At 41.6% G+C, this 19836-nt stretch overlaps 1 protein-coding gene across 3 annotated transcripts in view; it reads left to right on the top strand.

Annotated features, from left to right (window-relative positions):
* AIG1 (androgen induced 1) overlaps positions 1 to 11627 on the top strand; it is a 153933-nt gene extending 142306 nt beyond the window's left edge. Inside the window, exons 5-7 of one of the 3 annotated variants that reach the window (XR_011049764.1) lie at positions 7595 to 7758; positions 10251 to 10413; positions 10948 to 11627. Coding sequence is in view for 2 of the 3 variants with exons in the window: in XM_068418404.1 (XP_068274505.1) it covers positions 7595 to 7758; positions 10948 to 10985 (202 nt within the window). In the remaining variant the exon portion in view is untranslated. The remainder of the gene's footprint in view (positions 1 to 7594; positions 7759 to 10250; positions 10414 to 10947) is intronic. The other 2 variants (XM_068418404.1, XM_068418529.1) reach the window with 2 other exon arrangements.
* Positions 11628 to 19836: the final 8209 nt, after the last annotated feature.

Here is a 19836-nt window from a genome sequence, read left to right as displayed (position 1 = left end):
TCAAGGTTAGCACAGTGTATTAAAATGAGACTACACCTGCAGATGACCTAGTTACATGAAGCCTGGTGGAACTTCCTTCCTGTGTACCTTTGGTTGTCCATGGGTCCTCTGCTGGGGCTTAATTCTTGGTTTGTGTTTTTTTACCTAGAATTTAGGGATCTGCCGCTTGAGAATTTGTCCTTCTCCCTACATTATTTTTCCCTCAGCAGAAGTGTTTTCACTGCAACTCTTCTCAGTATAAAGTGGAGACAGTTGCTAATCAGATGTTCTCTATGTTTTGCCCTTGAATTTTGAACTCTCTCCCCACCTCAGGTGAAACCTTGCCATGCTACATGATTTATGCATCATGTCGCACTTTGTGCTGTAAAGGAGCATACAGGAGGATATTGTTTAGGTTTGCTTCTGTTAATGCATTTTTTTCAACTCCAGGTAGAGGAGAGCTTCCGTTTTATTTTTTATGTGACTGAATCTTTCATGTATGAAAGAGATGGTGGAATAGCAAGCTTTTTTTATATATATTTGATAAATGAGAAAACAGGCATACAATTCTGAGTAGAATCACTGAAGTTGGAAGAACATAGCTAAATAACTTGATATTCCCTGAGCATTATTCAGAGACATCTTATCTGAGAAACGTTCTTTCTTGAAGAGTGAAAGCTTTCTCTATTTTTCTTTTTTTTTGCATTCTCTCCCTTCAGTGAGATAGCATTTGAGTAGGCACACTTAGCTCATGCGCTCTCTGTGAGGGGGAGCTCTCCCTTACTCTTAAGGAACTGTGCCCAGGCAGAGCATTCACAGACTTGCATTGCCTGTTGCAGACCATACATGGACTTTCAGGATCGAGGCCATGGGATAAGATGGGAAAGGCCAATTGGCTTTATTTAGCAAGGCTTGAAAAGGTCGCAATTTGTATTGAATTGTTAAATCTAGACAGCGCTAAGAAAACCCAAGAGCTTGCCAGTACTACCAGAAAATACTGCCAATGGGTGTATGGAGTTGGTTGTCAAGGAACAGAAAAGAGCCAGAAATGTGTTGCTCCTTGTAATAAGAATGACCTCATGGTAACTAATATCAGAGCCTAATATGTCCCTAAAATAAACTGAGACAAATACGTTTATTTAAAATGGTTTTCTTGTTCTTGCTTTTGAGCGCTTGAGGATGCCAAAAAAACAGACCCTAGGAACCTGACTCCAGTGCTCTAGTCATGCTGGGCTACGTGTTTGGGAGCTCGAACTGCTCTCTTGTTGATATCTCAAATCCACTAGGAGCTGCCTCCACATGTGCCAGGCTTGGACTTGGTTCGTTCTTTCATTCTTTGATAAATCTATGTAAAGAGCTCAGGTACCTTTAAACTTTCATTTGAAAATAAAGTTTCTCTTGAAATGTCTTTAGGAGAGTTCTGTCGATTTGCCATGGGAGAGTGTTTAGATGGAGTAATATTCTGAATTCTTCTTGAACGAATTTAAGAAAGGAATGTACACTGAGAATTTGGAATGAATTTGAGATTGACGCTGTCAGCCTTGCTGTAGGATTTCCACTAGCGATTCTCCATAGAAGGAGAGGAAGATCAGAAGGAGCAGATGTTGGCAAAGGGATAAGGGTGCATACTGCTTGGACAAACCTTGACGTTCAGAAGAGAGGAGTGGAGAGTTAGAGCATGAAGCTTGCTGGGAATTGACAGCTATGTCAATGAAGAAGGGCAGGACTGAGAAACCAGAAGGATTTCTGAGGTGGCTGGTGTCAGTGGAGCAGGATAGACACAGAATGGCTGTGCTAGGGTGTGCTAAAGGTCTGTGTGTAGGGAGGGGGTCATGAATGCTTTGGAAGTGAGCACTGGGGACAGAAGTTCAATAGAGATCAGAGGAACCAGTGGTTGGGGTAAAACCAAGTGAAAAATCCCTGAGGCAAGTAAAAGAGATGAACTAGAACCATGGGTTAAAAGAGAAATGGGAAATGTGCAGCTCACAGGTCAGCAGCTTGAAAGCTAAAATCATGCAAGTAAGTGGGAAAAGCTGGGAGGGAGAGAGAGACAGGCTTTGAAATCAGAGTGGAAGGCTGATGGAGAGGTAGGTGATAGTTGAGACAATGCAGAGGAGGAGAAAAGACTTGGAGCCAGAGCTAGTCAGAACAGGAAAGAGTAGGAAGAAGTAGAAGCAGCAGAAATAGGCCAGGAGAAGATTAGTGTCCCCTGTACCTGACCCAAAAGGAGGGTGTGAGAGCAGAAATGCTGTCAGCAAGAGAAGGCTGCATGGATCCCCAGCCTGTTAGGTCTGACATAGCCATTATGGACTGTTACATTCAGGCTCCCCTCCACCTCCACATCCGCTAATGTTTCAGTCATAGCAACAGTACAATCACAGATGATATGCATGGATAATACATTCTCACTTGCTTGTGCAGCTCCTTAAAATATAGCTCGAGAAGGCATAGCAACCATTCCTATATTTAAAATTAAATATTATTTATCAAAAAAGATGACTCCCAAAGATGACAACACCTTGCAGCGAATCTGCAGTTTCTGTCATTCTAGCTACCTGTACATAAACACAAATTTCTGCTAAGCTTTGTTCATCCCAGAGGATGCCAGCACCATGTCATGCTGAGTATGTTTTGCATGTGACATTATTTGCAGCTGCAGTTTTCCACAACTTGTCTTCTGACTGCATAAGCCGCTCCATACCAGTAGCACAGTCCTATGACCCATGTATTTGTTCAGCACCACTCAGATCAATGGAGAAGAATCCAGCATAAGAAACTGGAACAAGAGGGGGTGATTGCTGTTATTTCCTAACTGCCGAATGTTTACTGAACTTATTTTTTACTCTCTAAAATTTCTAAACAACGTATATTCGTGGTGCAGGCCTGGATGGCTGGTACTATAAGAAGCCCAGCATCTTAATGTGGCTGAGATCTTAACAATTCTGATTAGATGCAGAACAAGCTGTCCTATGGGTTTTTTTTTTTGGGGGGGGGGGGGGGGGGCGGGGGAGGACGAAAAATCACAAGGATTTATTAAAATGTGCCTCACGTCAGTCAGTATTAGAAACCAAAAGTAGAACAGATTTAGTGTGGGTCATTGTGCTCCTGCCTCTGAGAGCACAGGGTTGGTCCCTACTCTATAATCTATAACCACAAATGATGTTCATTCAAGTTTTGAATGACTCAGCTGCCGTAAGCCCGTCACCTCCTTTGGGAGACATTCCACAATTTAATAGTTCTGGATGAAGTTCTCACTTTCTGTGGAAAAGGAAGAGAGTGATGCTGGGAAAGGTCATGAAATAGAAGTGTAGTAAATGCCCATGCTCTGTTGTTTCGTAAAGAGTAGCCACAGTGGGAACTGGCCTAGGATTTGTTTAGGACCAAAGATTCAGCCTTCCTTTCTGCCAATCACTGGAAACCTGAACAGCACAGAAGATGTGGGAAAGGATTTGCTGCTGCAAGAAGTAACCAGAAAGGAACTGCCATAGTAGATCAGAGTAGTCCAGGCTCTAGCTGTAGCTACTGTCAGGTGCTCCAGGAGAAGATTTAGCAGGCCATTTTGGAATAACAGCCTGTAGGGAAAGTTTTTGTCCAAAACCTCTGTCAAAAAGTAGATGCTTGGATCCTTCAGTCTTGATGGTTTGTATACCTTGTACTCTTTGAACTTAAGCATAATTGTACACATTCTTATTGCATGTACAGTCTCCTGACTTCAGAAGCTTGCTGGAGTTGCATGATATGGCCCAGAGGAGAGGAGTGGACTAAGTAGACTTCCAAACTTGTATACTTCAAAACTTTTTGAATATCTTGATTTCAGTGATGTATCACTGAAAGATAGGGTAGAGCATTCCAGAGGTTAATTAGGCATCATTCAGAGAGATATTTCCGTTATCAGATTTGAATTTCTTGTCTCTGAGTTCTGTTGAAGTGCTGCTTCTGTTAGGAGGAGGAGCATTGGGAGCTCTTCAGCCATTTTATGGCATGCGTTATTATTCTGTATCCTCTTATTCACTGTTCTTGAAGAGTTACACAGCCCCTCCCTCATCTAATAGTTCCTGTTTCCAGAACAGGTAGTAGTGATTGTTGTTGGCCTGCAGACTTCGCTGAGGTACTCAACTTGGGCAGGAAATGGGTGGAGACTCTTAAGAGTTCAGACCACAACGTGCTGCCAAGCTGTGGTGCCTGTGCAAGTATATTCAAACTCCTGTAGTTGAGCGCAGCCATCATGAAGGAGCAACCATTTTCTGCAACATGACTCCCGTTGCAAAATCTTTCAGGTATCATGGTTATCTGCCATTATATCCATATGTTGAGCTTACTTCTACCAGGACTAAGTTTTACACATGCTGTTGTAACAGCTACATTACTCGAAGCAACAGGTAGAGAACACATAAACCACAAGGTTCCAACATTTTTTTGTAGTTACTTTTCCTCGTTAACAAAAGGTCTATAGCCAAAAAATAAATGTACATGTATCTTCTCTGCATAGTTTTCATTTCCTCCTGATCACTTTGGTAGGAGAGGTATACAACATCTACTGTATACTGGAAGTGAAAAACAGCTACAAAGTCAAATTTTTGACAGATTTGTAAAAAGAAGCAATATTGTGTGTTTTCAAATAGCTTTTTCTGATTTCTACGCCAGCTGGTTGAAAATCTTTGAAAATCACCACTTTTTTTAACAGACATTTTAATTTGAATAAAATGTGTGAATATTTCCATTCCTTCTTTTCTTACCAGTTCTAACAAATGGCTAAATGAGCTTGATGACCTGTAACACATTCATCTTTGAAAACACATGGTTGTGTCTACATGGGCTTTCATGGAACCAAAACACAGGGAGGTTCAAGTTAATTTTATCTTCTCAAAAGTAGCCAGTCCAGTTTTAGCTTAAACTTTTTCTCCTCAGTTTATTTTTATCTAAACGACCCATTTTTTATACCTGTTCAATAACAGGGTCTTAAATTGGATCTAGATTTGCACTCCTAAGTAAATCTTAATGCATGCTCCCCTGTGCTTATCTAATAATGAGGTTGGACAGGAATAATGACTACTAGAATTGCAATGCTGAAGGCATTCATTAACATTAGTAATCAGCAATCTTGTGTGGAAGCTTTATGCCTACAGTTGATCAGCCCTTTATTGTGCAGCATCAAGATAGCTTGTATTCAAGCAGGAACGAACCCGCTAAGAAAGGCCATCAGGTGAGGTTTCCATGGCAGCAGTCATCCCTTTGCTGCTCCTGTTTGTGGTATAGACAATGCTGGAATAGTCAGCGTGTCACTGCTCAGTGGAGAGAAGGCTAATATTACTCCATCCCAAAGTAGCGAACAGTGTGGTACAGCTCATTTTAAGGAAGATCAGGGCAGTTTGTGATCGTTGTCTCCCAAGTGGTGCTCAGTACCTCTTGTGCTCAAAGCATGAGTTCCTACGGTGTGGCTGCACTGGGGATAGGCGTACAACAGCTATGCTGAACGTACGAGCAGTATCACCAAGCAATGAATGGGCTCCCGTGCTGGGCAGCAGAGAGCAGAGTGCATGAGCTGTACTCAAAGACTCTGAACTAACCAGAGATTGCTGACATTCGGGAGCTCATCAGTGACTCATTGGTTGGATTTAGAATATATTTCCTCTTTCCAGTGTAAATGCATTCTAGTAAATGCCACTTCTACTTGGGTCATGAAGTTGGCTACATAGGTGCAGTTTAGAAGGTCCCTCGAAAAGTCCCTCTGTATAGGTGCTTTATAGTGCTGGGCAGTTTCATCACACCAGAGAAAATAAGTGAAAAAGAAGCACTGGCTGTTTTTTCAAGCTTTTTCCTTGGAGCTTATTTTTCACAGAATGATCATAAAAAAGAAAGCAAATGAAATTGAAAAACATTGGGCAATAATAGACACTCCCTGCTAAGCCAGCCTGGGAGTAGAGGACATCCCATTACCTTGTACCCAACTGTCCCATCTTTTTCTTTGATCAAGAGGAACATGGTATCCCCTGTTACCATGAGTTGCACAGGAACACTTGATTTTTTCACGGATACCTTTATCTTTCCAGGTTAATTCTGGCACAGAAAAATGTTGTGGAAAATAACTGTAAAGTACAGAGATCATTTTCCATTTGTGAACTCCTTTGGAGAAAAAGTTTTTAATCTGCATTTAGATCATGCAGATTAATTTACTGACACATGTAAATTCCTACATGAAGTGTCCAACTGTTAAGGGTTTGGCTGTAATAAAAGCTTTTCTAAGGAGGAGGGAAGCTATGACAACCATGTACATTTCCAGGGTGATGGAGACTCGTCAAACAGTGATCCTGTATTGTCTGTGTGACAGGCATTTATGGTAACAGTTTTGGGTGGACTTCTGTGTCTCTGCCCCTCAGGAGCCTATGACTTGATCTAGTGATCAAAAGTCTTCATTAAACAAATAGAAGTATCAGCAAGTGAAGCAAATCATATGGATGTGGAAATCCCCATCAATAATAGTCTGTGCAGCTACTGTGCTTCACTGTGAGCTTCTTTCGGATTGCCAGGTCAAAAAGGAAGACATTTACATTCTTGAAGAGAGCCCAGCAGCTCACGGGCCCCAGCCTCTCTCTGCTGAGCACTTTTCCCAGTTAGCCTCCGTGATGTTTGCTCTGTTGTTTGGCAGTATCTGCCTTTCTTAGCTTCTACCTGCTGGAACATATGGACTCACTCTGCTCCCTCTGACTTCACCGCTCACCATATCAGATCTCAATGCAAAAGCCATCCCTTCACAGGGTACAGGTGTCCATTGCAGTCACACACAGTGAAACCATGTACCTGGAGTGCTTCTTCAGGCTGCACTGCAGTAAAGCTGACACCCTGTCTCTTGGGTTAGCGTACCAACAATATCTCCACTGTAACTGAACACTAAAAATCTCTGTGTCACCAGCAAACCACCATCATTCCTTTACTGTATATTGAATGTGGAGATGGGCAGAATTTCACTGATGAGATGGGTTTTTTTTTTAAATGTCTATCCTACCTAGGGAAAAAATGATACCAGGTAGCTGAAAGAAAAGGAGGAGCAACCTAAAACACAGGTGCTGAAGAAATTATTCTCTCAAAGAGAAGCTGAACCACATGTTTCTGGCAAACCCAAAAACTGCCGCACTTGCCAGGTGTAGTGAGGAGAAGCAGCAGAAACACACAAACGTGTACAAGATGAAAGAAGGGTGCTGCAGAAAGCAGAGAGTTGGGCTGTGTCAGAGAGCCTGGAGAACTCTGAATGCTCTTTGGATAAAGAACCTGCTTGGAACAGAGGGGGCTGCAGTTTCCACGCTGCCGCATGAAACAGGGGTGTGTATTCGTCGTAAATGCAGCAAGGAAATACCTGCCTACATCAGAACTTGAAAATTTGCCAACTGCTCATATTAAATGTAAAAGAAAGCAGTAACAATGTGAGAAATCAGTCATAGTTTCATCATTTGTAATGTCTGTTCTGGGTGGATGTCATCCAGGTGCTCCAGTTCAGTTGCAACTTGCAGTCATTTCAAATAATTGCTTTTCAGGTTACAGTAGCTAAGCCCATAGCCCAAGCTACTTTTGAAAAACAGGGCTGTAAGAGTCAGTACTTGTTATTTTTGGTTTGTTTCAGGGTGTGCTGGATTCACCACGTTACAGGAGTGTGGGTGTACCCACTTCTTGAGCACCTCAGCCCAGGTGTCAAAATAATCTTTTTTGCAGCTGTTACCGTAATAATTAACGTCTTCTACTTGGTGGGAGAGATCCTGAACAACTACATCTGGGATACTCAAAAATGTGAGTATTGTTTTAGGAAACATTTCACGAAATACACCGTTGGGACTTGAGTATGCTCCCCTGAAAGTTGAGAAGGTTTTAAGCTAGCTAAAAGAAAGGAGAATGACAGAAGTTCCACTGAAATGTCTTGCTTGCTTGCTCTTAAAAGCAGCCAGATGAATGGAATGGCTGCTGAAGAGCATGATGAGCTATGAATATGTATTCTTTTTTATAACTTCCAATGCGAATTTAAGAGCTGTTGGCAATTACCTGAGAGATTTACAACCCACTTGGTTTACAACCCACTTATTAGCTGATGAACCCATTAAATGCAGCTAGAATAAAGTATCATTCTGTGCAAATGCTGTTAATGGTAAGCTTAGACTTGGAAATAAAAATATATTATTTTAGTATTTTTTGTATAAGGTTTTCTGCGTATAAATTTACTCAAGGAAAATGAATATGTTCATGTCAGTAAAATAATAGGAATAAAGATCACCTTAGTGCAGGGTAAACATAACTGTGCAGGCTTTACATCATCTACCCTGCCTAGGCCACCCATTGCTGAGTAGAGGAAAAGGGAAAATAAGACAAACACAAGATTAAAAGTGGTTCCTTTAATCTATGAAAGATATTTTCATTTGTCAAATTGCCTGAAATAAGCAAACAACATTCATAATTGCCACAGTGGCAAATCACAACTGGAGTGAAATCCATGCTTCATGGGAATGCTGTCATTAAATTTGTTGGGCCCATAAGACATTGGGACCATATGAACAGCCTTTATCCCCTTTTGGGAAACTTAATGTGCACTGGTTAATACACTGTAAGTTCATGTGGTAGTTTATTGCACACACAAATCTCTTAACAAGTCCTCCAGTACTAGGTGGACGCTAATTTCCAGAAGCTCAAAGCAGTTTCACTTACTCTTTGCTCATATTAGCACCCGGGTATAAAGTGTCTTTTTGGTTTTTCTCCAGAACCAGCGATCATTGGTCACAGTGATCCAGTCAGGTTCTCAGTCCTCAGTTTGATGTTACATCCACATCTATTTAACTTATTTAGTTATTTCAGGAAAGAAGTTTCTAAAAAAGGCAGCCACAAGGAATAATTTCCCTTGACCTAAGTCCTCTATGAAGAAGAATAATGTGGTGAAGAATCACATGTTCTTACCAAGTCCATGAATAAGTACACGGTGGAAGATCTCCCTCACTGTTCCACAGTATGCATAACAAAATTCCTGGCTCTGTGGCCCTCCACCCTAGAGGAGCTAACATCAATCAGGTCATTCTTCCAACCTCTTCCAAGGTTCACCATGGCCTTACTATCCTCTCCATCATTTCCTTCATTTGGTTAAATAATATTGATCCACAGTCCTCTGTGGCTCAAGCACTTGCAAACCAGAAAGTGCCATGAGTCACCTGCTGGTTTGCTGTGCTTGAAACACTTTGCATACACCTAACCTGAAGCATATGGCAGGCACACCACAAACAGCAGAGATGTAAAATAATGCCAGTCTGTCACCATGCGAGACTTGGGAAAATATTATTTGAAAACTGTACATTTAAAAGGGGCTTTTGAGCAGTAAGCTTGCAAATTAAAGCAGTCTGCCATGAGGAGATTTCTGGGGTGAGAGGGGGTTGCTTGGGTTTGGAGGTTTTTTCCTTTTCCTCTGGAGATGCATTAAATAAAACCTCACTACTGACAAAATGATTTGCAGTTAGTTTTTCCAAGTTTAACCACAAACATGGTCGGCAAGGAAAAATTTGCCCTTTGTACAAGCCAGTGTCTGTCCACAGTTTTGAGGGTATCTGCATTCCTGCCAAACTATTTGATGCATCTGCAGTAGAACGCTTCAGAAGAAAGGAAAGAGGCTTTTTTAAAAAGGCAAATAAAACAGCTCATTTAAAACTATTGGGAAAGTTCCTTCCAGCAGAAAGCAGAAGGCTCAAGATTGGCTCTGGAGCAGCCTTGTAAACCCGCTGTAATCTTTTGGACCTGGATTCTTGTTTTGGTTGTTAAATCTTCAACTGCGGCTCTTCCTCTACGTTGGTTTGCCAGCAACACCCAGGGCCATTGTACTTGGGCTGCTGGCAGCGTGTGGACCTGTTTGTTTCCGTGTTGCTTCTTCCAGCAAGGCAGCTCTGCAGTTGTGCTTGCTGACTGCAGATGGGTCTTATTGTTTCCCATATTGGAATTAATTAACTATGTTTTTAAAGTGACTTTTGGTGTACCTACCGTCTATGTGTATATTGCATTAGCAGGTGATCTTACTTGTGACTGGATTTTCCTCTCAGCATTCTAAAACATTGCTTGTCTTTTGCCTTCAGTCCTCAGGAGTCTTTCTTTTCCAGCATGCAGCAGGCCTGAAAACTTCCAAAAGAAATATTTGTATTTGAGATGTCTGGCAGAGAGGCCTTAGTCAGAAGAACAATACTTTTGTTAGATACCAATAGTAATTCATTGTCCAGGAACAGGCATATAAAATAATAGCTGAATGTTTTCACTGCCAGAAAAAACACAATCTGCTGCCCAGCCCAGACTTTGCTCAACGTAGAAAAGAGACAAGTCCTGCAGCAAGGATGAGTTCTTTAAGGAGCCCTACGCTCAACTCAGCCCTCCTGATATTACTGAAAGACATGGCCTTTACAAGAAGAGAGAGGCACCCTATGAACAGTAATTGATTCTTCTTTCTTGTACTCTCAAAAAAGGGAGATGTACTTGCAAATATTTAAAAATCAAATGTTGAAATGGGGGGGGGGTTAAAGTTGTTGAATTCTGAAACACAATTTTAAAAAATTGCTTTCAAATAAAGTCAGCTGCTTTGCTTCAGCTATAATAACATCTACTTTAATTTGCTTGTAGGTAAGCAGAGGAGGTGAGGGAACTAACTGTTCCCAGACCCCTGCAGCAGTCAAAGGCTGAGCATGCAGCAGGGGCGGGGAGGGGGGGGGTTATGCTGATTTGAAAATGGCCTGGAGGGACGGAGGGTTGTGCAGTTCATTACTGGACAACCACTGCCATCAGGTGTGCAGATGCTCTTTTCGTTCACAGCAGGAGAGGTAACACATGCAAGACCATGTGAGCAAGTAGGGGAGAAACAACAGCAATAGAGGGAAAAGAAGGATTAACACATTAGAAGAGCCTCTCTAAGTAAAGTCTTCATTTTTAATGAGAGATTTTTAAAAGCTGTTCTCCATATGTTTTCAGGTATTGAAGAAGGAAAAGAAAAGCCGAAATTGGACTGAACAATAGAGGCAAAATGGAGGATTGTTTGTGGCTCCATGGAAGATTTCTTATCCCCAACAGAGGCTATCATGGAGAGGAATCTTTTGGAAAGGAGGAAGTTTAATGGCCCCTCTGCTCAGTGCAAGGATATTTTTGGGTTTTATATGGAGGGAAAATGATTTTAGCTAAGAATAATAATAAAGTTTCAACCTCCGTTCCTATTTCTCCATGCCATGCTTGCATGTGACATACACATAAAAGATGTATATTTATCTCCACGGCATTCTCAACGTGCGTTTCTTGCATCAAATGAAGTCATTAAATCATTAAGTCATTAAATATTTTCACTTCCACCAGGAAGAACAATGAGTCCATTCTCTATACTGTTTGAGAAAAGCTTAACCAGATAGGTCTAATATGGGGAAACAAAATAATCCTATATGTTTCAGTACAGTGTAAAAATACAGTAGAAGTTAATTGCATGAATGTATCTGAAGAAGAATTCAATCTCACTGAAATATTAATGTAATACTATGTAACAGCTGCCTTAAATCAGTGATGTTAATAATTTTATCAGTCCAGTAAAATCTTATTTGCAGTGTTAGGCTATCTGAATATGATGCAACTTTTCTTACACAGGCCTAAATAAAGATGAAATTATCCCTGCCTTTCTGTTTCTTCATGCTGATTCTTGAAATTCTAGTTGCATTGATGGCATTTGAATTGATACATTTTCAGGTTTTGCAGTGTCAACTGTAGATGATATTATTTCTACATGAGGATTTGTCTTATTTTCCTAGTACAAGACCTGGTCCTGCATTTTCAAGTTGCAAGTTCTCAAAAGTCAGGCTGAGCCATTAATGTTGTAGTAGACAGAGCATTTAAGCCTTACTTCAGGAAGGCACGTAAGCAAATGTTTAAAGTTAAACATATGCTTGTTTGTATTAGGAATTCAGTTGCAAAATACTAGAGATCATTTAAACTTGACAGGATTCTGTTTAATTATCAGACAATCAAGAAGGAACTCTAGCAGGCAGAAAAATTGTCTAGAATTAAAGTGAGTGGAATAATTTTCAGCAAGAAATTATTTATTAAAAAGTAACTTTAAGTTCCAGATGTCTTGGTATTCAAATCACATATTTATTCATTAGTGTGTTTAGATGTATTTATTTTAACACATGCAGAACACTTCAAAGATGTATAGTGTTAATGTGTGATTTTTATTATGGGGATTTCTGCAGAGTTTTAATATGACTTAACCATGTTTCTGGTCTGGAACAGTTCTGGGGGAACTGATCTCATGCAACTCGTGACATGCCTCCACAGTATTTTTTTAAATGTACTTGTATTTATGTACACACTATCATGGGAAACAGTGCACAAGTTCAACAATGTGCTTTTTGGTTGGTTTCCTTCAACGATGATAACCGTCTTTGTGACTGTCTGTCTGCCCTCTCAATAATTTTTAACTTGTTGATCAGAGTTGCGGAGATCTCCAGAGCTAGGCAAGTTACTAGAAAGTTGATGGAAATAAGCAGACAGATAAAGAAGAAGGAGCTCCTCTGATGGTCCCACAGAGGGAGAGGACAGGACACACAAAACCAGCAGAATTTGGAAGCAAATTAGCTGTAGCTGTGTGGCCTTGTGTTAGGGGTATTATGTTTGGCTAGACCCGAGCTGTGCGTTACATATGCACAGTAATACTGCAACATGGTTACTCTATCCACAGATAACTAGGGCTTGGTTGTCATAGGTGGTTGTTACTGGAGGTGGTAAGATGTCTGTTATTTGCAACAGGCTTTCAAAACTCGTGAAGGAAAGAAAACATGGATTCAGTCATGTTTAGTGAGCTAGGAACTGTTTAAAGTCACTGTTTCTGAAAGCTGTGGTAGCACATGAAAGTACTGGTGGACAGTGAATGCGTTAAGCAATTTGGCTGTACTTTCCCACAGCAGCAGCAGCGGTGACAGACATCACATTGTCAGAGATTATCAAATGCGGCTCAGGGTGGGAAGCCCAAAGCACAAACCCTGTTGACTTGTTTGTCATTTGAAAAACTTGCATAACTCATGTTCTGCTGTTAAATCTAGGACATTTTTGCAATTTTTTTGTTTCGCGGAGATTGTTTCCGTGACTGAATTCAGGAATTCATTCTGATGGAAAGAACGTGTTAAATAAAAATAAGAAATGCCAAAATGCCACACAGCTGTACACGTTCTGCTAGAGCACACAACGTCTCTGCTGTATTTATTGTATCACTGAATGGCTGAGACCTCAAAAACCAACTGTTGCTGGAAAGATTCCTCTTAGTTAAGTTTTGCACTTGCTCAAGATAAGTTTTTCTTCTAATGCCATGTCATTTTAGGTGATATTGGAAATGTAAGAATATAAAGGGAACAGAAACATGAGAGATCAAAATTGCATAGCTGAATCCATAGGTATGTGTCCAAGTGAAAGAAGACTCCCTTTCAGAGGTAGAGCATAGGGAGACTTAAAATTGTTGTCCCTTGTATCTGTGAATTTGTGAATATTCAGCACCTCAGAAAAAGAGACTACCAAGCTTAGATCTTAAGCCCCTGAGTTTGGCAGTGTTAGCCAAAGGCAATATATGTGACATAAAATGTGGGTTTCATTTGGTTTGAGGAAATTTATAGTATTCCAGGAAGGTTTGAACTCAGTTTGTCTTCTCAGATCGCAAAAAGTTCTCCACCTCCTATGAGTTTTGAATCATCGTATTTAAAGTCAAAAACATTTTAGAGCATTAAATCCAGCCTATGATGTATGAACCGTGATATAAATAACTTAGGGGCCTGTGTACCCGGAGAGTGCTCTTCTAGACTGTGTTCATTCCCTTTAGAATTACACAATCCATCATTCTTAAGAAAGATGATGGATGAATGATGACTAAAGTAAAAGTCACTTGTAAGCTTGCCAGATTTCAACCATCTTGGCTGATAAAATGTCCCTGAAAGGTATTTCTCTTGGGGGAAGTATTTTTTTGGTGGAAAACTTTTTGTCAGAACAAGTCATCTATTTCCAAGTGCAAGTCCATGAAAAAAAATCATATCTGGAAAACTTTTCTCTACTTTTCTCTTGCTGTGGAACTGGGTCTTTGGAAGAAGGATAGTGTTTGTGTTAGTAACACTTCTGAATTTATGGGGAAAATCTATTCATCTTTGTCCAAGTTTTAGAAAAAATATGCCTGCACTTCCCTGTAGTGCACAGGTAATTCTCCAAAGTGTTTATCAACTTTGGAAATGATGCATCTTGCGGCTGAACAGGATTTTCCCTACCATCCCTGATCTCTTGACCTTCTCCAGGCCTGACTACCCAAGACACACACTGGAATGGGGACCCCAACTTTGGTTCCCAGGTATTGTCTGTACCTCCCCAAAGCTGATGCAAATAAAGCTGCCTAGACCAAATATGAAGGAAGCAAAGCTTTGATGAAAAAACCTGAGCAATGAGAATAGGTTCTAGATGGATAAACCAGGTGAAAAAACTCTAGGTTTTCCCTTGAGGACTGCAGTAAAATTAAATTAGTAATGTTTGTGGAGTATGTCATAGCTATAATGATAAACCACATAGAAAATTCTGTGAAGGAATCATTAGTTTTGTTGTCAAGAATATAGCGTGCAGTAAATAAGGCAGACTGCCACACCTTGAACCACAAGGAAAAAACAAAATACAGTTTCATCATTCAGTGAGCACTATCCATCATGTGTTATGAATGAGGTATAGGAAAAAATATTGTGTGATCATCTAATTAAAGGCAATATCATAATTCATACTCACAAGGGGCCAAATTAAGGTTGAACAGACGGCCTTAATTCTGACATTACCTCACTCTTGAATGCCTGACTTAGCAATCTTAATAATACTCTCTTGACTTAGTGTAGAACACAAAAAAGGGCTTTTTTTTTTTGTCTGGTTAGAAAGTCTAGCCACAGAGTTGCCATGAATTTCAGTGTGACTGTATCCCCTATTTGGCTTTAGAAAACTCATCCTCACTTTCTGCATGTGTTTAGCTACCCCAAAGTACATATGCATAGTTCCTGTACCACTCTGATACAAAGAGGTTGCCATAATTCGAAAACTTTTGCCATGATTTCAAAATTTAATTATTTTAGTCTGTGATGTAGCTTGTGTGTGATAAAACCATAGTTTGCTGTCTCTGTATAGCAATTGTTGCTTTATTTTAAATGAAAATGACAACTATTTTCCCTAATTTTAAGTTGATTCTTCGCTTGTCTGCCTACGTGAGTAATATTAGCTAAATTACCACCAATGCACGTCAAAGCCACTTGGACACTGTGAGTAGACTGAAAAATGGCTAACCATTCCGCAGGCTCCCACCTGGCAGTTTGTAATGACAGTGTATAAGGCATACGCTTCTTAGTTCTTTTTTCCTATTGAATTTGCTATTGAAAGATTTATTTCAATCTTAACAACAATTTCTTCTTCGCCTTTTATTTTCTATGAAGATTGGTCCATCTGCAAGGCTCGGATACACGCTTTGGTGCCTTTGAAGACTCGGATACTGTTAGATTGAACACTGAAAGGATTTCTAATCTAAAACTGGAGTTAAAAGTATAGTCCTGAAGAGACCATCAACCCGAGGTTAGCATCACTGAGGTAGGTTTGGTGTTCCTGCCCTGGGAGTAAAGGAGCAAGCAATAGGAGATGTGTAGGTGAGGTCACCTCTGAATGCAGCCTTGGAGAAGTTATGCTACTAATCCTGTCTTAGTGCTCCCGTGTTTCTTCTGAACCAGGCCAAATGTTAGTGACAGGTATTTTCTATCTGCAGCAGCAAAAGAAAGCTCCTAATCAAAGCGTAATGCATTCTAGTGGAAGAGGTCATCTCTGCTAGGCTGTCCCAGTTGCTCTGCACTGCTCCTGCAGTTCAAAGCTTCACATGCTGCTGCAGCCTACTGCTTAGACTGGGGTCACAGGTGTTGCAGGGAAGGAAAGAAACCTGGGAGTTTTATTATATATTTGGGGCATTGTATTTGGCCCAACATGTCTATATGTGTCATAAAAGTGCAGATGTCCTCAGAGTTTGATTACGGTATTAAACTTGGGGTTTGCGCATACGGCTTTGACTATTGCAGAAGCCCCTGAAAAAAAAAAGCATTTTCAGCCCTGGTAAACTTATACAGTGGCAACGATCTAATGATCTCTCCTCTTTTTGAGGCAAGAGGAGCAAAAGGGAAATGAAATTAGCCTGGAAAGTAAAAAGATCTAGCTGTTGACATCTGTTTAGAAAAGTACTTAGCCACATGCTGCACTCAAAGCACACGCACAGGCGGGGGCTTTTCAGCGCAGGGGCTTTGCTGAATGAGGGGGCAAGTGGACTTGCAGGTGGGACACTTTCTGTAGTGCTTCTGATGGCGTAATGAAATTAAAGAGCTTTTTGTGCTTAGGGGTAAAATAGGCCTTTTGCGCATAGTGACTTCCTCTTGCTTGTATTATTAAGTAACCTAAGAAGAACAGAATCATCCAATTTACAGACTATAAACATCAAATATATTTAATGTGTATTCTCCAAAATAAGCAATTTTATTTTTATCAAAAATGCACTCTGTTTTGTTCAAGTAACAGATGGAAATCAATGGGTTTTAATGTAATCCAGAAGAGCAAATTGTAGTCTTATCCCCTTAAGTGCCCCTTTCTTGTTCAGACCACAGCTGTAAAGGGATTTGAACCTCAACACAATAAATGCCAGTGCGGAAATTTGAAAGGTGGGCCACAGACTTCGTGGCCCACCAGAGGAGGTATCTGCTGTTTATTAGAGCTATGTAAAATGAGACCGAAGTAAAATAACATCTTTTTCATATAATTCGTATTGTAGCTAGTCATGGTGTCCAAGTTCAGCATTTTATATATAGCTTGTGTATTTAAAAGTAAACATTAGGCTGGAGAAGTATCTCTGCAGTGTGCATTCTAAATATAGAGATTGCTGTGGTACAGTCAGTCCTAGGACGTATTATCTCTTTGCTTTTTTCATATGCATATGATAGTCCCCACTGTATGTATATTGTTTACATGAAAGTTAAACACACATACATACAGATATATATACACACACATACATGTATACAGACGCACATGATATTCTGTAGAAAAAAATAATGGCAGTCAGATATTAAATGGCAGTTACTCACTTAACATGGAAAGAAATCAGGCACTGTGAAAGGTATCATTTCTGGCATGGGCAGTACTTTCATCATAACTCCAACCTGGCAGCTCCTTGTGTTCCCACTTTTCCCTTGGGAGTAAGGCTGTGAGCTGCCGGCCATCCCACCCATAGCAATAGGGATGATCTCTGGCTGCAGCACCTTGCAGTTCTGAGTTTCTGGATGTTTAATTTTGCAGGCAGAGCAGTGCCTGGCTAGCTTTCTACATATAATTGTCTTAGCTCATTTACTATGTAAAATAAAATAAGTTATTCTTATTTAATAATGGTCTCCAATTTGGCTTCTAAGTTTACACCTGACAGATGTAATGGTATAAAAGAGGGTGAGATCCTGAGTGCCGTTACACGGCCCATGCAGGACAATCGGGGCATCGGGGCCAGCCAGCATGGATTCATGAAAGGCAGGTCCTGCTCGACCAACCTGGTCTCCTTCTATGACCAAGTGACCCGCTTAGTAGATGAGGGCAGGGCTGTGGATGTAGTCTATCTAGACTTCAGTAAGGCATTCGACACTGTCTCCCACAGCATCCTCCTGGACAAACTGGCTGCCTGGGGCTTGGATGGGTGGACTCTTAAATGGGTTAAAAACTGGCTGGATGGCCGAGCCCAGAGAGTGGTGGTGAATGGGGCAAAGTCCAACTGGCGGCCGGTCACTAGCGGTGTTCCCCAGGGCTCAGTTCTGGGGCCGGTGCTGTTCAATATCTTTATAGATGATCTAGATGTAGGGATTGAGTGCACCCTCAGTAAATTTGCAGATGACACCAAGCTGGGTGGCAGTGTCGATCTGCTGGAGGGTAGGAAGGGCCTTCAGAGGGATTTGGACAGGTTAGCTAGATGGGCCGAGACCAACGGCATGAGGTTCAACAAGAACAAGTGCCGGGTCTTACACTTCGGCCACAACAACCCCATGCAGCTCTACAGGCTGGGGGAAGAGTGGTTAGAAAGCGGCCCGGCAGAAAGAGACCTGGGGGTGCTGATCAACAGCCGGCTAAACATGAGCCAGCAGTGTGCCCAGATGGCCAAGAAGGCCAATGGCATCCTGGCCTCTATTAGGAATAGTGTAGCCAGCAGGTCTAGGGAAGTGATCGTCCCTCTCTACTCGGCACTGGCGAGGCCGCATCTTGAATACTGTGTCCAGTTCTGGGCCCCGCACTTCAAGAAAGATGTTGAGGTGTTGGAGCGAGTCCAGAGGAGGGTGACCAAGCTGGTGAAGGGTCTGGAGGGTCTGACCTACGAGGAACGGCTGAGGGAGCTGGGGTTGTTTAGCCTGGAGAAGAGGAGGCTCCGAAGTAACCTTATTGCAGTCTACAACTACCTGAAGGGAGGTTGTAGTGAAGTGGGAGTTGGCCTCTTCTCCCGGGCAACTAGCGATAGGACAAGAGGACACAGCCTCAAGCTTCGCCAGGGGAGGTTCAGGTTGGACATCAGGAAGAATTTCTTTACAGAAAGGGTTATTAGACATTGGAATGGGCTGCCCAGGGAGGTGGTGGAGTCACCATCTCTGGATGTGTTTAAGAAAAGACTGGACATGGCACTTAGTGCCATGGTCTAGTTGACAGGGTGGTGTCAGGGTAACGGTTGGACTCGATGATCCCTGAGGTCTCTTCCAACCTGGTTGATTCTGTGATTCTGTGAGATCACCCCTCTTCTGCTACTGGTATTAAGCTGCAAACCATTTTCTCTAGAGGTGGCTTAACAGAACAGGAGTATTATTAGTCATAGAGTAGGAAGAGGCAATTAAGCCCACAATACTTACTTAGAGAGGCAGCAAAAATTATGATAATGGGGGACCTCAACTACCAGTACATAGTCTGGCCAAGAGTCACCATGGGACAAGTTATAAAGAAGGAATTTCTTGAATGGTTATTTCTCGGAACAAGCAGCTGTGGAGTACGCAGAGGCAAGGAGGGCTCTCAAACCTGGGTGAAGCTCACGAGCTCATTGGAGACATAATCCCAGCTGAACCATTAAGCAGTACTGACCACAACATAATTACATCCACCCTGCCTGGGGAAGGCAAGATACCAAAGCTTTGTACAGTGACCCTAAACATTGGAGAGGAGTGGTGGGGAGGACAGGAATGAGGGTGGGGGGAAAGATATAAAAAGCTGTCACCATCTGAAGGTGACTTGCCCCCAGCAGACTGTTATACAAAGGAGCTCCCTTGGCACAGAGAGTGGGAGCTTTTGCCACCCAACAGGAACATTTTGCAGGTAGTGCTCATGAGGCAGCTCTGGGGAGCTGTGTAAGAAAGAAGACGACCAAGAAAAGATAAACTAACCTGGTTAGAAAAATCACCTCACTTAGGTGTAGCCCACAGCTAGGTGCATCTGCGGTCCAGAGAGAAGCACTCAGTCAAACAAGTTTTGGTCTCTGTCTGCTGAGACCATAGAGTTTTGCAGGATTTTGAGCCCATTCCTTGGAGAAGGAGCTACTGAGGCCAACCCTTAGGTAGAAATGGTGCTATAGGCATTCTGTCAAGGACAGCACAGCGTGTAAAATCCCAGGTCTGAGAAAAAATACGTAGGCATGTGACAGTACATTGTGATACTTTTAATGTCAGAACCACTAGTGGGGTAGGCATAGTTAGAGGCATATATATATATAGTGGTATGATTATATTCCAACTATTTCTAGTGTTACAGTTTTTCAAGGGAGCCACAATACTGAATAGA

This window comes from Nyctibius grandis, chromosome 1, assembly GCF_013368605.1.
Source record: "Nyctibius grandis isolate bNycGra1 chromosome 1, bNycGra1.pri, whole genome shotgun sequence".
In the NCBI taxonomy this organism is placed as follows: Eukaryota; Metazoa; Chordata; class Aves; order Nyctibiiformes; family Nyctibiidae; genus Nyctibius; species Nyctibius grandis.
The sequence above is the reverse complement of the archived record's forward strand: the minus strand, read 5'-3'. Positions and strand labels throughout refer to the sequence as shown.